Raw genomic sequence first — 24560 nt, 5'->3', positions numbered from 1 at the left:
TTTATTTTATTTTATTTATTATTTTTAATTTTTTTTCACATAACGGAATTTATAAGACTGTTTAAAGACTGTGAATTTAGTCTTTCTGGTCCTAATACTTCCATATATGATGATCCTTTATTCTCATTTAGTATTTATTTTGCAGTATGTTAGAGGTATTTCTAGGTAAATGGGCTTTATGAAAAGAAATTAAAAAAAAAAACCCTCATAACTGACTTTATTTGGCTCACATATGTGATCTGAATTCACTTTATTTTGCTCACAAATGTGATCTGCTTTTGTTTGGGAAACACTGAAATCATTTCCTATAACTCAGGTCTGCTCCAGGTAGATTTAGCAGGAACTCCTATTACTATTTACTAAATGCAATGCCACAATCGCAGCCAGTGAGCTGGGTGCCCATGAGAATACACCACAACTGCAAGGCAGGCTTGCTTTAGTAGGTCTAGCTGAGCACAGAGAATCTCAGCGTTGATGGGGCAGAGGCTCCACCTTGGAGGTATCACATCAAGAGTCCATTATAAGGTGGATGCTCTGTAGTAAGTAAAAATGCTCGGGCAAAAGTTCTATCACAGTCTATACACCAGCACATATTTCAGGCTGAATTGGATAAAAACGATAAGAAGTTATTAAAGGGCCAATATGGATCTTTTATTTGGCAAAATATTGGTAGAACTAAGCATTTAACTTTAGAAAATACAATACGACTTGGCCCCTTGAACTTTCTCCATGCACTTGGATAACGAGGCACTCCAAAGTCTTCTGGAGATGTTTCTAGCTTTTTCCTTCCTCAAGTGGTAAATTAATGACTCTAAGCACTATGGCTTGATTGATGCTAAAGACATTTGAGCCCAAGTGTTTAAGATGTAAGATTTTAGCCACTGCCATTTAGCTTCTTCCAACCCTAACTCCAGTGAAACTGCTCCTCTGAGGTCCTGTCATTGACCCTCCAGGCCAAGGGCAAGTCCTGTTCTTTCAGGCTCCTCTGCGTTCTTCTGACTGTCATGACCAGGACTAGAGCTTAAGTCCTATCATATTGTTACGACTGCTTACATGTTTTCCTCCTCTGCTCCTTGCGGGTTAAGGACTATTTCATTCATTTAGGTACACCCTGGAAAATGGTGATGTAATTAATAGTTATTCACTATAGACCATATTCTAGGCCCTAGGCTAACACACATGAAGCAGATTTTCTAACTTCATCCTCACCCTGCCAAGGGAATATTTTATTATCCCCAGTTTGCAGATGCAGAAACTAAGGCTTGGAGAGGTCAGGTAACTTGTTTAAGATTATCCAGCTACTTAGTGACAAAGCAAGGATTTGAATCCAAGCAGTCTGCACTGAAATCTACACTCTCAAGCATATCTGCTTTAAGTTCAGTGTGTCAATGAATAAACAGTCGCTTGCTTGACTGATGTGCTTTACTGGTTCCCAGTGGATTGTGTATTTATTGGGTTAAGAAAGTGTTAAGGAAACAGGTTCTGATTTTTGAAGCTACTTCTATTGAAAGCAGCAATATATTTTAAATTATTTTTTAGAAAAATGACTTAGTATATATAAACATCAATGAAAGTATCCAGAATCCAATGAATTACCAGTTGATGGTAGATTTATCTTCTGATAACTTTTAAATCTATATAATCTAGGATTATTGGAAAATGTTCACAATAATTCCAATAAAGAGAAAAAAGTTTTCTACTATTAAAAATTATATATACATATGTGTATGTATATATATATATATATGTAAATATATATATGTATTTTGTTTTGTTTTTAAAAGTAGGCTCCATGTCCAGCATGGAGCCCAATGTGGGGCTCAAACTCATGACCCTGAGAAGCAAGACCTGAGTGGAGATCAGAGTTGGACACTCAGCCGACTGAGCCACCCAGGTGGCCCTCATAAATATATTTTTAAAAATTGATCTGAGTGTTTCACCAAAGGCAAAAAACAAGCCAAACAAAAAGCAACAGTGATGAAACAAGCTTGGGCCACATATATCTACCCTGGAAGACACAACTTACTATATCCAACTAAATAGGAAAAAACAATGACTGCAAAAAATTCACGGCTGCCTTGTCTGAGTACTGGCAGAGCATGGAGTTGTAAAAGAAAGAAGGAAATACTGTATTTAAATTTGAAATTTGGTTTTGGGTTTTGGGCTCCTGCTTTGGCTTCTGTGTAAATTAGGCTTGAATTGTATTTAATGTGCTAATTTAAAATGAGTCAAATAGTCCTGCCTCAAAGTAGAAACATTTTGGCCACTCTCTTTTTATAAACACTATTTCTTCAAGTGTATTTGTTCATGCATATGTACACTTCAGTTATTTAACAAACATTTATATTTGTCCTTATAAGGTACTTAGCTAGGACTGCTAAAGTTTAAAAAAGAACCAACATTTATTGAGTGTTTAAAATGTACCAGGAACTGCTCTAAGGGCTTCACATAGACTACCTCATTTAACTCTTCCAGTAGGCCAGTTCTAGAAGGTCAGCATTACTACTGTTCCCAATTTAAGGAGGGAAAACTGAGGTGAGGGGTTACCCAGCCGAGCTTCTTGCCCAGGCAGCCTGATTTCAGAGTCTGTGCCTTTTACCATGTACTTTTCTTTTAGAAACTTCCAAGTAAATGGAGTAAACTACCTTAGTCCAACCTTTCAGTTTTCCTCACATATCGATCATCCTGTGACTGGTTACTGAGTGTGGGTCGTGTTCAGGAACAGAGCTAGAAGGGGTACCCGAGTGTGGCACTCAGTGGGTAAGGACAACTACGGACCTGGCTGTGTACTTAAGCCCTTTATGCCACAGTGTCCTCATCTACGAGGACAGGAATGACACCTCTAAGAGTAGGGATGAAAGAGAAAAATTATTTTAGCGCAGGGTGGCACACAGATACTACAATTATCATATAGCCCCTGCCCTGGGAGAAACTGGCATTCCTTGCTGGAAGGAGGGGAAATCTTCTAAAAAATTATGGACCAGAATAGAAAGTTCTATGAGAGTGAATTATGTTGGGAGCACCTGGGTGGCTCAGTTGAGCACCCAACTCCTGGTCTTGGCTCAGGTCGTGATCTCGGGGTCCTGCGATCGAGCCCTACGTTAGGCTCCTTGCTCAGTGGGGAGTCTACTCAAGATTCTTTCTCCCTCTCTCTCTGCCCCTCCCCCAGTCTTGTACATGCACCTGTGTGCACGCACCTGTGTGCACTCACTCTCTGATAAATAAATCTTAAAAAAATTATGTCAGAGCCCGGGTGGTGGGAGTATTGAGACAGGTAACGAGGAGAGAATGAGGAAATGGAGTTAAGCTGAAGAGAGGGTTCTAATTAAAGCTGAGCCCTAGTCCTAAAGTTTCAAATGTTTATTTTGTGTATTTTGTCACTTGCAGACTAAACCACATTTATTGAGTACCTGTTATGTGCCAGGCACTGTAGGAGGACAGTCTCACATATTCTCTACCATTTAGCATTTACAACACTGAGGGACAGTGCAGGTGGTTTTGAGGAGATCACGGTGTTTTTCCACATCTGAGTAGGGGTAACCATTATCGCTCAGATGACAGGGGTCTCCCTGAATGGCCCTGCGTGGGGCCTATCTGTATTGGGGTGACACTAAAAGTCATGGTGCAAAACAGAGGACTTCATACACTGTGAATTAGAAAAAGTTAATGGGAATTTTTACACCTACCACAGCAATGAAAGTATAGGTTTTACATGTCTTTTTCTCATTGCTTCTAGCTCTTTCTCCTCCCCTCCAAACATCTAAGGACCATTTTGCGATACTAAATGTACTTGTGCTTCCCATCTGGACCTAAGGGCCTGCTTCTGCCCTTGTGTCCCCTACCTCAGTACTGAGGACCGAACCTGGTTTTTTAAGAGAGAAATGTGGGGGTTGCTTTCTACTGAGCCACCAAGTCCTCTGTGTGGGTACTTCCTAAATGCCTCCTTTCTCCTTCTGCAGGCTCACTGCTCAAGTAGACTGTGACGTTCTTCTTCCTGGTCTCTTTGTCTCTACTCTCTTCTCTCCAACTTTCATTATCCATAAGGCAGTTCCACTTTTAAGACATAGGTATGATTATTCCTCTATTTGAGAGTTACAATGGCTCCCTAGTGCCCACAAGATGATGGTCAAGGGCATCAGCATGGCATATTAGGGCTCTTACTACTTGGCCCCATTCTACCTTTACATCATCGTCCACTACCAGAGCCAGCCAGATAGCTGTTCAGGCAGCATTGGACCACTTGCCCAACCCTGCAACTTTGGACCTGATCCTCCCAATGCTGGGTACTTCCCAGGGCCCATCTTCAAATACAGAAATACAGAATTCTCATCCATTTATATATATCCAATTATATTACATTCTCTCAGATCCATTTTAGAGAACAATTTCTACAAGATTATTATATATTTTCTGTTTTCTCCTCTGGACTTCCACCAAATTTTAAGAGGACTATGGCTAAGAAATAATAAAGAATAGAAGAGTACCTAAATTTGGATGCCTTTGAACTGCTGGTTCCATCAGGTAAGGGAGTCAATCCACACATTCTTACCCCAACCCCTGCCCTGCCAGGGACCCTGAAAGCTGGTCTCATTATTTCCAACGAACACTATCTGTGGACAAAATTGCCTCATCTAACAATGGGATTCATTGCACAGACCTCTAGGTGCAGTTGTTTCTGTTGAACAGATGAATCAAACGGCTTATCAGCTGGATAATGTAAAGATAATTATCTCCATATACTTTCTGCTTTTAGAAGCATGTTATTCCTCAAAGATAATCAGCACCTAACTGAGTTTTCATGGACAATTGTGAATGTGCTGTGTTAAATTTAACAGCTCTTGTTAGCAAAAGTAATCATGAATAAAAAGAAATTTATTTTTATTTGGTATATGAACAAAATTAAAATGGTGATATTGGTAAAGATAAGAAAAATTCTATTATTAATGTACATAAGGCCTTTATCAGATCTTCCTCAATTTATCTCTGAAGTATATTTGGAGCTTAAAAATAAAGAAAGGAGAAAGTTCAGTTATCAGCATTAGAGCGACCCATTTAGGAGATGATTTACACAATGGAAATGATTGCTCCTCATATATTAATGTCCATCAGAAATGAACTCTTAGAAAATTCAAGAAAAACATAAAAGTGTTCATGAAAACTGCTTAAGATGGAATGTACTTTGTGTTGTGGAATAATTCACCTCTGTTTCCAAATAGGTGATTGACTTGGGTTTTGAAACCAGGGCCTTAGTTCCAATAAGCATATGATATAATCAAATCAGCTGATTGGCCTGGGGTGGAACATTACATCATTAATGATTTTTTTAAAGTTAAGTTTTGAGTCTAGAAGGACTGCTTAATTTTAGCATGCGTTCAAAGATAAAAAACCAAAACAATAAAAACCTTTCATGTTGAGGGTTGGATAAAAGTTCAAATGACTTTCTAGTCTAAAAAAGTCACCTCTCTTTATTAAAGACCCAATGTGGATACAAGCTAGCAAACTGCCTTTCTGCAATCTGAAAGGAGACACTCTTTTTTTTAAAATAGCAATTATTTTTTATTTAAAGTTTAAAAGGTAGGGCCAAACTCCAATCCCATATAGGCCCGTGGGTGTTCTCAGCAGGATTCTCATCCTATGCAAACTGATAATAATAGATCACTCACTCTTGTTTATTTTAAGAACTCTCCCAACCAGACGGGGTTCACATTAATGTACTTAGATAAAGATATTGTAAACAGAGTATGCAGTTGCAAAAATAGCACATTCTTAAGGACTTCAGTTTATGGTCATACAGCTATAAGATGGCAAGTCGGATGGATCTCTTAGATGTCATCCAACATCCAGGACTGCAACAACTTTCTAGCTATGATATTGAAATAGAAAAACCTTTGCAGAGCATTAACCAACCTATCATTATAAAGAGTAAATGGCATGCACTGCAACCTAATTAGCAGTGTGGCTTGCATCTATAAAATAGAATTAGCACTACTGCTCTTTTTTTATTATTAGTTTGTGTTTCTAGAAAGGTGTGACCTTATCTGTAAGGTTCTGTTCATTTATGCCCATTTACAAAGGATTTAATTATGTTCTTTTAGCTCTCTACGCTGAGGAAATTGAAAACGGCCACTTCAGAATTAAAACTGTTAAAGAAATTAGTGAGCAGATTATTTACTCCATCACCCTTCTTCGTGCAGGGATAAAGAATGGAAACACGTTCAAATAAATGAGGTTGAAGATTTTTGGAAGAGAACATTCTAGGTAAGGAAATTATTAATAGTCTTCCTTTCCTCTTTCCCATGGGTCTTTTGCAGTTTCTCTAGTTTTCTTGGGCAGAACCAGTTAAGGGGAATGTGTATTAATACTATAAGATTCCTGAAAATTCCATCACCTTAGTGTGAGCAGCCAGAGAACATGGACTTACATCTGAGGCAGGCGACTCTAGGACGATGCCGAATCCCAGCACACGGCTCTCCCCAGAAGAGGGGTGCTCGGCCGTTGGGGGGCCAGGCTGCTCGGAGGCCCCTGCTGTCTTCTTCTCAGTTTCAAATGCGCCAGACTTTTGCTTCACAGTTAGAGGTTCAATGGTCTTTGGGGGCACTTTTTTCTTTTTATTTCTCTTGCGTGAGACAGCAGTTCGCTGGGAGCATATAAGGGAAATCGGGGGTTGTTGTCTGTTTTGGGTTCCAACTGTGAAGAGTGAACAAAAATAGGGTACAGGCACCTGAGTCTAACTTAGGAGAAACCATCGTCCGTCTATCTACGTGTTCTACTAACTGAGACCGAAGCACGGTTCAGTCAAAGAAGCAGACCAGAGTCAATCTCTTGTGGGACCTGCAGATCATCAAATGACGTCTTTGAAGCACTTTAGAGTTCTACACACAAGAAAAGCACTGTCCTCGATGCTGCTAAATAATTACACTCACTGCTGCTGCTGGGTTCCGTGGAAGGCATTCTGAGCTGTAGGAAAACATCTGAGTGTGATTTTATAAGTCGCAGGACATTTTTATATAAATGGGAACTCAGAATTTAAGTTCAGGTGTAGATGTCCAAGCTTTCTGGTAAGCCAAACTTAGGAATATCCTTGTTTGGATATTCCAAACATGGAATATCCATGATGATGGATGATGATCCATGATTCTAATCATCCTTGGAGGGTAAGTTGATCAGCTGCTAGCAATCTACAGGCACTAATATTGACTAAGAGTGAGCAATGATGATCATTTATTAAAGAATGAGTCTGGCATGACTCGTACGTTATGTAGGCAAAGCCGGCTAGTCCTTTATCAGGGCCAGTTCCTCCTTCCTTACAAACCACGTTATCCACACACAACCATCTCCACAGAACTACACTACTGGGTTCTGACCAGGCTGCCCTCCATACCTTGGTTTTAGGTAGTGGAAAAATAGGAATGATATAGTTCTTCGCAAGTCAGGAAGACCCGTAAAATCCAGAAACAGGTGGAATTCCAAAGATGAAAAGCACTGAACAAACACCAAGTACTAGTATTAAATATATACTTAAGGAAGCCAAAGATGGTAAGTATAGTTTTCACAGATGTACTCTGGCAAGTCATGTTTGTTAACCATTTAGAAATATTCTGATGGAAAGTGTAATAGAAAAACACGGCATCATTATTTAAATCTTCATGTAGCAATATGGCTTACTAAAAATGATCATGGGATATGCCTGCTTTTTTACAGAAATAAGCCAAATGAAAACTAAAGATCTTTAAATGCACATAAATATGGATCATTTCCCATCAGTTTGCAAATAAAGGATATTTATACTTTGAGCTTGGTATTTGCATCTTTAGACTGGCGAGAAATTTACAAGTAAGTATTAGAAACCCAACTACTTGGGGTGCCTGGCTGGCTATGTTGGAGGAGGAGCATGCAACTTTTGATCTTGGCATTGCACCCATGTTGGGTGCAGAGATTACTTAAAAAAATAAAAAAGGAAACAAACCACTTGTACTGCATAGGAGCACTGAAAAGGTTTTTAACCACTTGTGTAGTTATTAGTTGAGTTCACTGGTGCTTGACCTTGGCTGCATGTTAGAATCACCCGGGAGCTTAAAAAAAAAAAAAAAAAAAGTCCATGCCTCAGCCTTACCCCAGACTAACTGAATTGGAATTTGCAGGGGTGGCGTCCGGGGAACTGAGACTTTTTTTTTCTTTTTAAAGCTCAAGTGATTCCAGTGTGCAAGCTCAAGTGGAGAACTTTCCTCTGTTCTCTGGATTTTTACCCTAGGTTAGGTCTCCATGCCCAAAGTCAAATGGACAAGGAAAGCAATTATCAATGGTCTAGGACTCATGCCTCTCCAAGCCTTGCTATTCTAAATTAAAGGGAGAATGCATTTGGTTTAAAGAACACAGGCACTTTCAGAGTTTTTCTCCTGAGTTTGCAAGTCTAGACACAGCCATAGTCTCTGGCACCCAGATCTTATCGCTTCATTGTATTCCTTGTCTTCTCCCTAAGTAGAGGCGAAACTTTCTAAATATAAATCTACAGGTGTTATAGACAATAAGCCTTAAGTAAATCTACCCACACAATACAGATTCTTAAGTTTAAGGAAATTAAAGAAGAGTAATTTCTTCAGTTTATCCTTCCTGCTATCCTACCAGCTCTGGAATCATTTACTGCCCTAATCTGCAAAAGGTTCAGAAAAGAAAACACGGTGACAAAGTGGCATTTACTTAATAGATTCCAAAAGGGCTTCAGTCAAGGATTTAAATGGTTGCAATTTGTAGTTTGCCATTTCGGTAGTAAGGAGCTTAAGTAACAAAATAAATCATTACCATTTCATATGCATATTTTCTTAAGTGCTAACAAATTCTTCCTCTGAGAAAAGAACCAGTAAGTCATGAAGTAACCTTTCTTTCTCTGCTCCTTATTTAAGAGACAGTAACTTTTTCTAGGTCAATAAGAACATGGATTGTTGTTGTAGAACAAGATGAGTTAAACGCTTACTGGCCTGACCAAAATGCTTATCCTTTCCTTGGGCTTAGACCAAATTCAGCACATACAATTGGATGTTGCTTTTCAGAGGTTCTTTGGCTCACCTCACTTTCATGTGCTCTTGGGTGATGGGGGTGTCTAAGTAGTAAGCTTTTTTATATCAAGCCACATCACTAAATATTACAATTTTATCAGAATTCACTAAATGGCACCAAGTACGATTTCTGAATGATGACCTTCCCAAATCTCTCTACAGCGCAAGGGTGGGGATGCTGACCGTCTATGACCGGGCTGTTTCTTACTCCAGGAGGAGGCTTCTCTCACCGGAGGAGGCTTTAATGAAATGCTTTCTTATTTTCTATACCTTGGGACCAAAAAGTTGCATTTCCCCTGCACTGGTGGAGATTAGGAACCACAGTCATTATCGTGGTGACCCAGACGTCTATGAACCGCTCCTGGCCTTAGAACAACACTAATGAAGTAGTTTCTGCCTGCCTCATGCTTTACAAGTTCAATTATGTTTACTAACTCCTGCTATTTTGAAAAGCAGCCTGTGAGTTAGATATTAATGCTCCAGCTACAGATGAGACATCTGAGAGCAGAGAAGTCACACTACCTCATGAGGAGAACAGGGACTCTGACCCCAACCTGCAGACTCACTGCTCGTCCACCCCACGACTTGACTGACATGAGCAAGAACAGAAGAGGTGTCGTGCAACTAAAGAGGACAAGACACGAGGCGTCTTCAAGCTTCTAGATCCTGAATATGAGGGAGACAAGCCCCAAGCAGGGCCTCAGAGGCAACACCTCTGTACCATGCTCTTGTACACATGGTACACCTCATGTACCTATGCTCTTGAATGTCTTCACCAGGCCTGTCCATGTTCCCAAGAGGGCCTCCCGGCACCTCTATGACACTGCATGGCTTCCCCACTGTCACGCTGCACCCCAGAATGGACAGGGACGGATAGGCATTAGAAATCAGGGGACTGTACCCCCCACCTGGTCTCGGTACCTGCTTGAATTTGCATTAATTTCCGCATGGTCCTGAGTTCCTGGAGGATGGCCTGCAACGTTGACTGGCAGTTGCAAGTACAACAGTTTGATCCAACTGACGAATTCACCGTGGGAAGGTCTCCTAAGCATCAAAGAAAAGAATGGCACACTCCAAACGTCAACAAAATTACAAAGAGGAAAAAGAAAAAAAAAAAAGGAAGGTATCTTGACAGCCTTTTTCTTTTTCTTTTTTTTTTAGATTTTATTTATTAATGAGACACCCACAGAAAGAGAGAGGCAGAGACACAGGCAGAGGGAGAAGCAGGCTCCATGCAGGGAGCCCGATGTGGGACTCGATCCCAGGCCTCTAGGTTTGCGCTGGGCTGAAGGCGGCACTAAACTGCTGAGCCACCTGGGCCACCCTCTTGACAGCCTTTTGAAACATGTGCAGTTATTATGCAACAGGGCCTAAGGAAAAGGTGCCCAATAACTGTTACCACCTGAATGTCAGGAGCTGACTTGGGCTAAGCATCCAGGCTTCTGCACAGCCCGGTGCACAGCAGCTCACCCACCATGCGCCACCACGGCAGGCCTCCCCAGTGTCACACCAGTGCATCTCAGATGACGGCGCCATACAAATCCACTAGAGACATGTGCTATGTTGCACAAAAACACGAGCTCTGAGAACAGTCTTATAGAAAAACCTGGTAGCTGCATATTATAAAGTTTCACATTGAAAATCAAATGTGTCTGGATGCCTGGGTGGTTCAGTGGTTGAGTGTCTGCCTTTGGCTCAGGTCGTGATCCCAGGGCCTGGGATCGAGTCCAGCTTTGGGCTCCCTGCAGGGAGCCTGCTTCTCCATCTCTCCCTGCCTCTCTCTTTGTGTCTCTCATGAATAAATAAATAAACTCTTTAAAAAAAATCAAATGTGTCTATTAAAAATTACTTTTTTTAGTATTAGGCATGTTTCTCCAAATTAAGAAGTGTCAACACATTAAAACATTTAGATCACTCTCTGGGGGCGGTATGTCTGTGGGGCAGGGAAGAACTGGGGGAGCAGGGAGTATATATGGGAGGAGATACTCGAACCTGTCACTTGGTGTTGGTGTCCTGGCTTTTCTTCAACTTTGCAAAGGAGATCCTCATATAGCTTTCTTCCATTCCCACAGCTTACCTTTCCCTCACTTTAATCTCTTTATCTCTGTTTAAATTCAGTATCTTTTTCTTAATAAAACTATCCTACTAAAGTAAACACAGATTGTCCCCTTGTCCTTGGAATACTGTGGAACATTTGGAAGATCGCTCTTTCTGCAGCCTTCCCTCCAGCATCTGTGTCCAGCCTGGCAACTGTGAACTGGATTGCGCTGCTGTCACTTGGCATTTCTCACAGATCCAAGGGGAAATGCAAGTTCTAAGGCATTCGCCCAATTCTGTCTTTTATTATAGATTAAATGTAATTTTAATTTCACAGTATGCATTATTTGTGGATACTGTAAAAAAAAAATTCACCACGCAAAATCACGAATGCTTCGAGTGGTGTATTTATCTACATTCAAAGTTGTAGCAAACTGATATAATGAATTTCTACCAAAAATATGCAAATAATAAGTGCAAAAATCTGTTTTCAAACCAATATGGGGGAATTTATGTTTCTAACTTTTAACATTAATAACATTTCCCAAGTAAATCCACCATCCTTGTTGTTACTGGAAAACAGAATGCTGTTTGCCCAAAACTTCTTGATGTGGGGTGAACTAACTTCATACACATCTAAGGGTGTCCTATTTCTCTTGCCATTTCTTCCACGGCAGGTGAATTAGGAGGGCCTATATAGAATATTCCTAGTTACTATTCTGAGTACTGTCTTTATCATTTTTAGAGGACAAAACCAACCCTTTCAGCTTGTTATAAATCATTTTCTAATGTTAAGGAGAACTTTTTTTATTTTTATGGGGAGTCTTTAAAGAGCCACCTCCCCCTAATCTGGAAGCGTGCCAGCACGTGAATGTGATCCTGGCTTATGCAATATTGAGAGAAACGGAAGACTCCTGTACATCTCTTGGGGTCCCTCCTGTCTCATCAGCAGCATCTCAGGATGGTTTTTCATGCCTCTGAATTGGTTCCTGCAAATTGTGTTAAAAAAAAAAAATCTAAACAGTTCTCTCCTTCTTGAAGGAATAATGAATGGGAAAAGAAAATCCTTAACTTTCAAGGAAACCGAAAATGCAGTCTTACTTTCTCTTGTTCTCTTCCTGAAAAATATAGATCTGCACATCCATATACAATTTATGGAGCAACATCCAATGTTACTGGATGGTAAGTTAACACATCCAGAAAAAAATTATCATTTTTTTACCTTAAGCTTAGAAGAAAATAATTTCCATTTGATCTTTTTTTTTCTGAACAACTAGGAATTTAAATTAAGGAAATTTTACTCTAAAGGAATAATTTTCAGCTCTAATGAAGCAAGTCCTACAACTAGGATCATCTGGTGCAGTTGCTGGAATGTGAGGTAAAAGCAAAGGTGTCACCAGGATGCTGGGATGTGTGTCCCTCCCTTTAACCACAACTTGTGTGATAACGAAGAAAAGCAAAAAAATAAGAGGATGTATTGATGATACACAGAAAACCAGAAGCTCCTTTGTGACAAAGGGGAATTCCTTCTGCCCCAAAGTTCAGTCTCTTGTGACAAAAATATCTGTATGTTGGCATATGATAGCTTTCACTTTTTAAAGGGTTAAAATCTCTACTAAGAAATCATTACTTCTAATACAGAGCCTCAGTTTTGCTTCCCAATTCTGTTTTGTTTTGTTTTTTTAATACTCTGCATTTCTCAGCCGAGGCAGGTGACTAGGGGAGAGTTTAATGTATTGAACTCAAAAACCATGCTGGACATTTAGAAATACAACACATTCGGACACTCTCCCACCTATGAGCATTTTGTCTGATAACCGTACGTACCGTTGGAGCTGCCAGCAGTGTGGGGCTGACTCTGGAAGGTTCTAGAGCGGGTGCCATACTGCCCTGAGAACTGCCCACTGGGCAGTGGTAACTCATTCCACGCACCACGTGAAGGTGGGTGGAGGCTCTGTGGTGCCTCAGCAGAGGAGTTCATACGCGGGGGCCAGACTGAATCCAAATCCTGGGGTTCTTCTTTTAATTTTTCTCCCTCTTTGCCCACACGCTGGTAGATCCTGCCAGTGCTGTCATTCAGTAATCTTCTCATTCCTGTGATTTGTTTTTTAATTTCCATGCTTTCATCTCCTAATGGAAACAGGGCCAAAGAGATGTGCATGGGCAGAACAAAACATAACCCGCCACCAAAAAACACACTCCTTCTTTGTGTGGAAAAGATCCCTGAGTCCAGAATACAAGCTTTTGGAAAGTTAAGGAATCTTTAAAAATTAAAGGAAGAAAACTGGCTATGGTCTGAAGAAACCAATCATTTCCTTGTGCATCTCATTTTAACTTTCTTTCTGGCTACATTCTCTTAGGATAAATGAACTTTCCTGAGTGGCTTTTATCAGGAACACACTTCAAATTCCCTCTTTGGAAGCATTTTCTGAGTGAGGGCATTGTAAGAAAATGAGCTGAGACAGAAGACCCAGGATGGGACTACACGAAATCCTGTGCTTGGATCTGCTGTGGAGATTCACTTGGGATGGACGTGGAGGCCAGCTGGCCAGCTCACCAACCTGGCAGTAGGTGTGAGTACCAAGGGGGATGTGTGGCATTAGTTGGGACCTAGAGCTTTCTGAGGATGGGTGGTTGGCACAGCAGCAGCACCATTAGCATGGGATGCACCCCAGTATGATGCCATGGGTGTCAGAAGTGACAGTGTAAGAGCAGAGAGACAGCCAAGGCAAGGGAGGAGAGGGCTTTGTCCTTCTCTGGCCTCAACTCACTGAGGGAGATGTCCCTGCAATGACACTTCCCTGGACCTGCACTGGGGGTACTTAATAAATATCTTAAAGGTAGTTCTAAAATTATATAGATATAAAATATTTTCCGTAAATAATAACATTAGAGGATGCTATTTGGAGCTATTTTCAACATTCTATCTTTTTACACTACATCAAGCTGGTGTCTTCCTAAAGATTGGGAGAGGTGGATATTTCCCCTCCTCTAACCAATCACTCCATTAAATGCTTAAAATATAAACAATGATAAAAAGAAAAAGCCTATGGAAAGTATCAGAAAAAAAAAAAAAGCTCCTGCAAATAAATACAGCACATTTAATATGATGATGTTTTAATGCACTTAGCATTGTATAAGCTAAATTTCTCTGTGGAATTGGTAACTGTATAATGAATCTAGGTATTTTGTGTTACCAAACGAGGTACTTAATTAATATATGGATACATTATTGTATATAAGAAAATTTTTATATACTATTTTGAAATAAGTATCTCCAATTTTTTAAAAAAGGTAAAAACATATTAATTCTGCCTTTAATATCTAATATGGGTAAACACAGATGACACACATTTCCAAATTTACAATATTGTTGTGTGCTGGTATCTGCTTGAGAGGAGATGTATTTTCATTTGTGATGGAACTAGTTTTGTACTAAACACTTGTGAAAATGACAGCACAGAGACAGTAAGTGATATTCCAGATTTTCTGTGAATGAATGACTAAGCACAATTTAAATAATGCAGAGCCAGCAAAATTTATGACCTCCTCAGGATGTCTCCGGAACAGGGTGTGTCTGGAAGAGCTCCCGGAGGAATTCCGAAGGAAAGCTATGGGCAGATGCTGAGTTGGCTTCTGCACCCAGACACACACTTCCCCGGCTAGTGAATAGCACGGCCTGGGCAAGAAGCTGCTTTCCTGTGGGGTTTTTAATCGTCCATTTTCTAGATCAGGGAAGTACATCCAGGGCTGAAGCACACTGGTCTGGGCTGGCACTGCTGGCACCGCTGGCACTGCTGGTGACCGCCACTCCCCGCCCTCCCGGCGCCCTGGCAGGAGCTGCACCAGCCCAGCCGCTTTCTGCCTGCCTCTCGAGCCAGTGCCAGCTTGCTCCTCCACGCGGACCCTGATGCATCGAGCAGAAGGGATGTTCTCTTTTCCGAGGTTCCACCTCTGCTCTGGAGGTTCCACTGTGATACAGTGCTGTCTACTAGGGTGGGGGGATGGGGGGAAGAAAGCAAATCCCTCGATTCTGCTAAAAGCAAGTCTGCTTTGTCACGCACGACCTTTGTTCCTTAGTTCAGAGAACTACCAGAAAGATCGTACCACTTGAATTCCCCGTACTTTGTCTGCGTGGAGGACCAGAAGCCTGTGCTGCAGGTCTGAGTCCACAGGAGGAGAGGAAAGTATAAGGGGGCTTCTGGTTCCAGGCTGTCCCAACAACGCTGACAGACATTGCTTCCAAAGGCAAAACAAAACTCAATCAATGACATGATCAGGAGCCGCTGGGGCCTGAGGAGGAAGGTACTGGCGGCAAAGGAGGATGCCAGGTGCCAAGGCACCCTGACGGGTATCACTTGGGAGACAGTGCACCGTCTACCTGCCTGCGAGAGATTTCCAAGGACAGGATAGAGAGAAGCTGCAGAAGTCAGTGAGAGGAAAGTCAAGGGGAAGGTTGAGGAGGGGCTGATCTCAGAAAGCTGCTCAGAGACAGGCTGGGCGTCCCCTGAGGACCAGCAGATGCAGGTCCGCAAATGGTTTCGGGGCAACTGAATTGTCCTTCCTTTGGCCAAAGAAGCAGGGAGGGGCCCTGAAAATACCAGCCAGGGAAGAGGTCCCAGAGCTCTGCTACACCTGCAGGTGACGATGGTCTTCAGCAGGGAGAGGGGAAATGTGGCTTTGTGTGTTGGGGGCAGATGGAGGAGAGGGTCAGAAACGAAACCTGGAGACCAAAAGCCAGGATGACAAAAGCAGCTGAGTGAACTGACATATACTGGGATGGACTGGGTGCTGAATCCAGGCAAGCAGGGTGAGCCAGTGAAGGTCCGGCCAGCAGATGCTGGTGTGGTCCAGCGACAGGCCTGTGGCGGACTCCCTTCCCAAGTGTGCTAACCTACTTCTCCCAGACTTCAGCTCCCTGAAGCATAAAATGAAGATCTGAACCAGGGGCACACAGAGCAGCTGAAGGGGGATGTGGGTTTTTCATAGTTACAAGATGTTAACAGAGTACTTGATGCCTCTGAAAGTCACAGGTATCTTTCTCAGAAAAAAAGTGGCTTATTCTGTCCACACAGTGGAACCCATTGTTTTTTGTTCTTTTTTTTTTTTTTTTTTTTTTTTTTAAGGGCACAAGTTCTTTGACTTAAAAAGAAATGGTGAAAAGTATGTTAAGAGATTGAAATTGGAAGTATTAGTTGACTTCTATTTGTCTTTCCACTTGGGATCAGTCAACGTCTTTGTCATGTTTAATGCCAGCAGAAGGGAGCTCTCAGAGACCATGGGCTAGCTCCAGAAGTATGATTCTATAAGGAAACGTGTGCACGTTCCTGATTTCTTTCCAAAACTATCTATGTCTTTACTTACACTGAACTCCAAGAGGCTGACTCTTTTTTAGGAAAGACAAACAAAAAGAAATCTTACTAAAAGGTGAAACAACCTTAATGGAAATCCTCTTGAGAGTCTGGACAAGGTCTAAAAAATTGCGAGTTAAACCGTATCTTTGGCTAAATTTCCAGACTCTATCAGATCACTTTTCTTTACATAAGCAATATACATAAATATATAATAATTATACATATGATGATTATGCATAGTAATACAAACAAAGTCTTGCATCACAGAAGTAAGTGATCTTACTGATCTCTCTTAACTTGGCCAGGAGAGAAGAAAATGCTACATATGGTCTGGGATGATAAAAGAAAAAGATGGTAATGTACAAACATACAGGGAGAGATTGTGCATAAACATCTTAATGTCTATCTCTGTCTTACTATGAAGATTCATGAAGAACAGTCATCATATCTTTGCCCTACAAATGTACTAATGTAGATATATGGTAGGTATTCCATAAACCCTTCTTAAGTGAATGAAAGAAATGGCTTATCAAAATCAGAATGAATCTAATAGAATTAAATGCAATATAAAGTTGTAAGCAAACAATATATTAACAGAGTGGAGTGAAAAAGTAGCAAAAAGAAATAGTTCAACAAACATTTATCAAGCACTTTCTGAGCCTCAGATATATAAAGATCATCTGGTACAAATAAAAAGATAGCTCCTCTCCAAATCTCTCAACATTTTTTACCCACATCACTTTATATTGATTAGTTGTTCTGAAAAATGGTCCTGATTCTTCCAGGCCTGTTGACCCCTAACTCTATGAACTGTGTGCTCCAGGAATTCAGTGAGCAAACTGCTCTATTTGCAGACCTATCCTGATGATCCTGCTTTGCCTAAAGCCCCAGCACAAAAGCTGATCACCTCCAATTGGGGCTGGGGATGGTGGCTCCCTAAGACACCATGCTTCTGGCCCCAGGAGAAAGCTCCCTGTTCTCTGAGTTGATGCCTCAGAGCTCTACCCTTTCCCCCCTTCTTCCTGAACAGCAGTTCTGTGTGCCAGGAGTTCAAGCTCTCTAAGGGGAAGGACAGGTGATGAAGTTGAAACATATAGCGAGGTCATCCCATTAAGAGCCATACACGCCAAGCGAAAGAAGAATAATTTTACACTGGAGATACTGGGTTATTACTCTGGGTAATTTTAGATGATCTCTTTCAATAGAAAGATAGTAAATAATCAGGTCTATCCTTTAGAGAAATAATTTTGGCAAAACTATGGTGAACGTGGCATGGGGCGAGAAAACCAGTTACAGTGTCATTGCTGAAGGCTGGCCGAAGGGCCATGACAGTCTGTGCCAGGACTGGGAAGAGGGAGGTGCAGGAGGTGTGGCTAGAGAGAGACACTTGAGAAGCTTCATCAAACAGACCTGGTGATGGGCTGGACGTGAGGATGGTGCGGGTGGTGAAGGAGGAGAACCAGTGAAAGATAATGCCAAGGTTTCTAATACCAGTCAGGGAATTTGGAGGAAAAAGGTTGCTGTGGAGTGAGGTTATAATGAGCCTAGTTCTGACAAAGAAAATTCAGATAATAAGCAGGCAACTGGGAATGTAGCCATGTGCATGGCTGGTACATGAGGCTGACTCCAGAGCCATTCTGTTAGGAGTAGCTACCACCACTACCAATAGTAGCCGGCCCTCTGGACCAAGTAAGCCCCTGGGGTTCGCTAACAGTTCAGGCGATGGAGGGCACTGTGTACGGAGATGCCAGACTTCCATCAATCTAGAGTGCAGAGAGGGCAAAAGCCCCCATCTCAATATGAAAAGCGCCATGAGCTCATCTGTCTCCAAGCTGGGAAAGTGGGTCACCCATTCCTCCTGGGCTCCCTACCCCTAGGGCGAGCAGCAGTCACCCCAGTCAGAAATGAGTCATTTCCAACGCCTGGCTCCCCGTGCCACCGACATCAAGTCCACTGCAGGACTGCCACACTTGGCAACATGCCTCAATGGGAGGACAGACAATCTTATTAAAGGACCAAGGGACGCTTCTGCCATATTCAGTACGGGCTGTCATTATACTATCATGTCCAGTTTTGTACAATTTTAAAGAGGCTGTTGAGGGTCTATAGGAGGTCATGAAAAGTCAACAGGATAGATTAAAGGGACGAGGACAGGCCACAGGAGTTGGGTGTTTCACTGAGAAAGAAATGGTTATTGAGTGACTTGTCTTCAACTATACTGTGGGTTGTTACGGGTACGATATTCTTAATCAGCCAAGGAGAAAAGGACTGAACTGTAGCTTCCAGGCAGGAGACTGGGCAACATATGGTCTTCAAAAGCTGACCCTTGCAACTCATAAACACCAACAACACAGCAGAGACACATCTGAGAACGTGCAGGAGGGACGAGAATGCTTTTCTGTTTGGCATGATGAAAAAGTTCTGGAACCGGATAGTAGTGGTGGTTGCCCAACATTGTATATACTTAAGAAAGAGAAAGCTTTAAAACCCTTTGCATTTTTTAGGTAATAACATGTTAAGTGAGAAAACAGTTGAGTGCATCAGTATGATATACTAAGATGACCCAGATTTATACTGAACAGTCCAACTATCTCCCCTCAAATACTAGTAGCAGCAGCATGGAGCCATGCTGAAGAAAAGACCCGCAGTCAGTCAAATGACAGCAGTGAGAAAGAGAACAGGGAGAGAGGACAGGGTCCTTCATGCCAATGCTACAGCCTTTCTTCCGCACACATTGCAACGGATGGGTCTCAGAGCACAGGAATGTGAAGCAGACTCTGTGCTGGGAAAGGCCTGATGTTGACACCCTGATTCCAAGCCCATACTGATATGCAGATGCTACCAAGGTCCCACCTAGCCACCCTCAGGGCTGAGAGCCATATTTACAAGAGACATGCAAGACTGGGATTCTAGACCATTCTGCAAAAATGGTCTGCAAAGCATTAGAGAGCCATGGTTTCCAAGTGACCCTTTTTCTTCAATGCAGCCTTAGGCGGAACCCTAATAAATAAAGCAGAGTAAAGTAAAGCCTGTTGGAGAAAGCATGCCAGAACCCGCATTCCCTGGGGTGCATTCAGAAACTCTGAGGGCACCACACAGCATCATCTAAATGCCACTGAGATGGGAGGAGGTAAAGAGTATCTACAGAATCACTTAATTGGTTGAATTGAATACTATGATTAGGAATATCTAAACTGCTTGTGTGCTGGCACATGTGTGAGGAATCCTGTTATACTGAAAGTTATAGATGAAAAATAATTAAGCAGCTCAGGATATACATGGCATTCTCATTGAAAGGGCAACTACATTCCTTTCAAATCTACTTAGTGAATATCAGGTTCATTCATCCGTTCAATAAATATTTATTGTACTACTACTAAATATGAGATACTGTGTGACTAAAAAAAAAGGAAAGGAAAAGAGATATAAGCTCTAGTGGCTCCCATTCAGGAGAGTGTGGTCCAGCAGGGGAGATGTGTGAATGTATAATTTTAAAAATATGATGCTCTTCTACTGAATGGCAGGCTTGCCCAGTATAAGCCACCTGAAGCCAGAGCGGGGAGGCTGGAGCTCTTTTTTATCTAAGGCTGAGCATGTGAAGCCAGGATGGGTACCCGGAGAGAATGCCATGGATCCTAGCTGGAAAATAGGCCTTCAGAGCAAAAAGAGCTTGAGATGGCTATCAAGGGCCAAAGAGCAAAGACATATCAGGAAATGAAGCAAGGACTAGTGATTCAAAGTGGGCCATCACCATTAGTACTCAGCTGTAAAAAAGGAAGAGATCTTGCCATTTGCAACAACATGGATGCACCCAGAGAGCATCATGTTACATGAAATAAATCAGACGGAGAACGATGGATACCATAGGCTTTCACTTATATGTGGAATCTAAAAAACAAAACGCACAAACAAAACTGAAACACACTCTTAAACACAGAGGGCTGGTGGTTGCCAGAGAGGAGGCAAGTAGGAGGATGAGCAAAATAAAGGAGATTAAGAGGACAAATGTCCAGTTGTAAAATAAGCCAAGGGGGTGAAAAGCATAACACAGGGAATCTAGGGAATCTAGTCAATAATATTGTAATAATGTTGTATGGAGACTACACTTACAATGGGGAGCATCGTGTAATGTATAGAATTGTCTGTCTGCTATGCTGTACACCTGAAACTACCATAATGTTGTATGTTGACTATTTCAAAAAAAATAAAACCAACTGGACAGCTATAAAAAATGGGACTGTCATGCTGTTTCTCAAATGTGTCCCTCAAAAAAACACCTACAAAGAAGACTAAACACCACCAAAAGAAGTTTGGGGGTCGGGGGTGCCTGGGTGGCTCAGTCGGGTAAGCGTCTGTCTGCCTTCTCAGGTCATGAGCTCAGGGTCCTGGATCCAGCCCCATGTTGGGCTCCCTGCTCAGCAGGGAATCTGTTGCTCTCTTTCCCTCTGTTGCTCCCCTTGCTCATGCTCGCTCATGCTCTCAAATAAAATCTTTAAAAAGTTTGGGGGGCAAAGTCCTAAAAGGAGAAAAAGGAACTATTTTTTTTCATGTCTTCATATTTTACCTTAAAAAATAAATGTCAATATTATACTTTGCTCTCCACCAACTGAGATGTGTAGATTCCTGTAATCCGTGGAACAACACTGGGCGCCAGTTACAAGTCTGCAGTTTAAATTGGACTGGCCAGTGAGAGGAGGAGCTGAGCTGTTACAGAAGGCAAACAGCTTAGCTTTTTTTTTTTTTTTTAATTTATTTTTTATTGGTGTTCAATTTACTAACATACAGAATAACCCCCAGTGCCCGTCACCCATTCACTCCCACCCCCCGCCCTCCTCCCCTTCTACCACCCCTAGTTCGTTTCCCAGAGTTAGCAGTCTTTACGTTCTGTCTCCCTTTCTGATATTTCCCACACTTTCCCCCTTCCCTTATATACAGCTTAGCTTTTTAAGTCAGGCTTTTGAATGCCCCCAGCTACTTTCTAGGAGTACATCTCTAGCGTCCACAACCGAACAGACAAAACAAACCAAGATATTGTATAATAAATGCCTTGGACATGGCATAAATTACAAGTGTTCAGGAACTGATAAGGAAGAGATCATTTTAAACTGGGAGGATTATGGCCAGTGTCATGAAGGTGGTGAGATGTGAGTTGGTCAACATAGATGGCTAGCATTTCCACAGGCCCTTCTGGGAAGAGAAAGAAGGGAACGGTATTGAATAAAGACTGAACGCAGAGAAAAACAAAATGGGTAATGGTGAATAAGCTAACTTAGCTGGAGTTGAGGTACTGAGTGGGCAAAGTGAACAAAGGACCTTGGTGCTTTTACTTTATCCTGCGAATGACCGGAAGTCAACAAAGTTTTTTCCATGAGACAGCAAAAGATAAAAAGCAGCTGGAACTCCCCAACCAGTTCAAAGAGTAGGTCTGCTTATCTATCCCTCAAATGTTCTTCTATCATAGAAAACAAAGTTTTATTTTATACTAAATATAACATGGCTTCCCAACTGAATGCTCCTTGGATGTGTAAATACAGCCATCATTAAATGAGTAGGTCAGAAGCCACCACTTTAAGTAATGTTCAAGAATAACTGAGCCAGAGTTAAAATCCCAAATACAAGGGAGAGGTCTTCAATGAGGAAGATAAATACGAACAATAAAAAACTGGGTAAAAGGCACAGACAAGTAATTTACAAGGGAAATAGCTTAAATCCCTTAATCTTCAAAATTATTAATGTAATGAAAAATAATGTTAAACTCTATTAATTTGACAGAGATTGTAGACTCATGAAACCCATTTCTAGTGAGGGTGTAGGGCTACAGTCACTCTCATGCTGTTGGGAGGGAACCTTTCTGGAAGGAAATTCAGCAATTCCACTTCCAGGAATTTATCCTATAGAAACATCTCAACAAGTACCCATAACTCATATACAAGGATATTCACACTATGGCATCATTGTACTGTGAAACACTGGGAACGATCCAAACATTTATCAATGGAGCATTAGATATGTCAATCGTGGCATGTTGGTGTAATGAAATTACCAGTATATGTTTATATACCTGTAAAGAATGAAATAGTATTTTTATAGTCATTTGGAGGTATGAACAAGACAAATTGTAAACTCATGACAGTTGACATCACAGTGACTTCATTTGCTATTTTATTCACTTATTTATTATTAAAGATTTTATTTATTTATTTGAGAGGGCACAAGCAAGGGTGAGGGAAGAGGCAGAGGGAGAAAGGAGCTGAGCAGGGAGCCTAATGATGCAGGGCGTGATCCCAGGACCCTGGGATCATGACCTGAGCCAAAGGCAGATGTCCAACCAACTGAGCCATCCAGGTGCCCCGCTCATTCACTACTTTATAACCAGGGCCGACTGCCTGCCTCAAACTAGCTACTCAATTCTTGTGAAATCAACAGAGACTTGGTTAAGCAAAAAAGTTAGAAAACATTATACAGTCTGATCCCATTTTCCTTTCGTAGTAACACACACAAAAACAACTCTATGGTTAATGGTGGTTGTTACTGGAGAGTGTGACGGGGACAAGATGTTTTCCTTTTTCCTTTATACATTTTTTTCACCTTATCACTTTTAACTTTAAAAATGGTTTTGAAATGAATATGTATTATTTTTTCCTAAGAAAATAAAATGACCTAGAAGAGTTATGTATGATCTTCTCCCTGTGGTATCCTGATGCTGAGTAGAGTGGCAGCTTTGGACATGAAAACATTTCATATCACGTCACCCAGGAAAGATAAACTTGGACAGGAACAAGTAACAGGTAGCTGGGGAGAGCACTGCAAAGCAAGTCAAGGAAGGAGGGTGCTGGGGTGGGGTCTACCTTGTATTTCTAGGTGTAAAGGCCTGAGATTACTTTCCTTTTTAATTTTTCTTAAGTGTGTGTGTGTGCGCATGTGTGTACGTATGTAAGCAATCTCTACCTAGCCCCACCTAGCGTGGGGCTTCAACTCAAGACCCTGAGATCAAGAGTCACATGCTCCTCCAACTGAGCTAGCCAGGCGCCCCAACCCATGTTTTTTTTTTTTTTTTAAAGTAATTTAGCAGTATGTAGGGGGGGAAGTGTTATAGTCACCATTTATACCAGGCACTCTAGCAAACTCTCTGCCAACTTTTAATCCTGATGACAAGCTAAGAGAATGTTCATGAATACATTTTACCCAGGAGATAACAGAGACTTTGAGATTGGAGATTTAAACCAGGTGGGTCAGGCTCTAAGGTCCATGAGCTACTCTACTGAGGTGCTCAAGGAATTGGGTGACTGGCAGAAAGGAGGCCATTCACAAAATAATCCAGCTATGTGGTATCCAGGAAGCAGTCAGGACACACACTGGGTGGTGTCTGAACCAGTTAGCACCTTAATCACCCAGTTATGTTAACATATATGGTGGAAACAAATCATTGTACCAAACCATCTATGGATTCCAACTTAGTTGTACTGTTTCTAACTTAAGAGTAATAAGGCTCAGATATTTCTTTTAAAATTGGCAGCACGGTTCACATGAATCCTGTTAGTTCTACAAAAGCCAAATATTAACACTTAGAAGACGTGCAACAAGAATTTATTTATGTTCATGATTCTGTGAAACATAGCAAAAGTCTTCGAATGCTGGCAATACACATAGGTTAAATATAACAAACTGTAGACTAAAAGCTGCTTCCATCTTCCTATAGTAGCATAACCAAAATCTTGCCTTCATTCAATAAGAGATAAAATGTTCATAATTTACTGTCTGGAAAGAGACGATCCTTTTTTGTTATAATTTGAAATGCTGATCCTCTGCTATGCTGTACAGAACACTTCCAAAAGAATGCTAATACAGAGGTGCAAATCTCCCTAACTGAGCTGTTAATTTCCACATCTACATCATGGATCAGTTAAGTATGAATGTGATTAAGCAGTGGCTATAAGTGGCTATACTGCATTTCTTGAGCCATTTAAAATTTTAAAATATTCTAAGTGGTGTTGTACAGTTTCAACTTTAAGGTAAATAGTGCTACTGATGATGAGAAATGGATCGTATTCACAGCACCTTTTTCTTCCAAGGATTTCAGGGAATTCCGCTAAGTCTGAGTCCAAAAGTACCTGGA

General features: G+C 41.4%; 1 protein-coding gene across 18 annotated transcripts in view; it reads right to left on the bottom strand.

The window, feature by feature from the left end:
• BEND7 (BEN domain containing 7) overlaps positions 1–24560 on the bottom strand; it is an 81242-nt gene that overhangs the window by 41005 nt on the left and 15677 nt on the right. For 17 of the 18 annotated variants that reach the window (XM_049100565.1, XM_049100540.1, XM_049100543.1 and 14 more), the window contains 3 exons: positions 12918–13220; positions 9975–10097; positions 6422–6687 (listed from right to left, as the gene is read on the bottom strand). In XM_049100565.1, the coding sequence (XP_048956522.1) occupies positions 6422–6687; positions 9975–10097; positions 12918–13209 (681 nt within the window). In that variant the 5' untranslated portion in view covers positions 13210–13220. The remainder of the gene's footprint in view (positions 1–6421; positions 6688–9974; positions 10098–12917; positions 13221–24560) is intronic. The other variant, XM_049100566.1, reaches the window with a different exon arrangement.

This window comes from Canis lupus, chromosome 2 (assembly GCF_003254725.2).
Source record: "Canis lupus dingo isolate Sandy chromosome 2, ASM325472v2, whole genome shotgun sequence".
In the NCBI taxonomy this organism is placed as follows: domain Eukaryota; kingdom Metazoa; phylum Chordata; class Mammalia; order Carnivora; family Canidae; genus Canis; species Canis lupus.
Note: the sequence above shows the minus strand (reverse complement) of the source record. Positions and strands in the feature narration are given on the sequence as shown.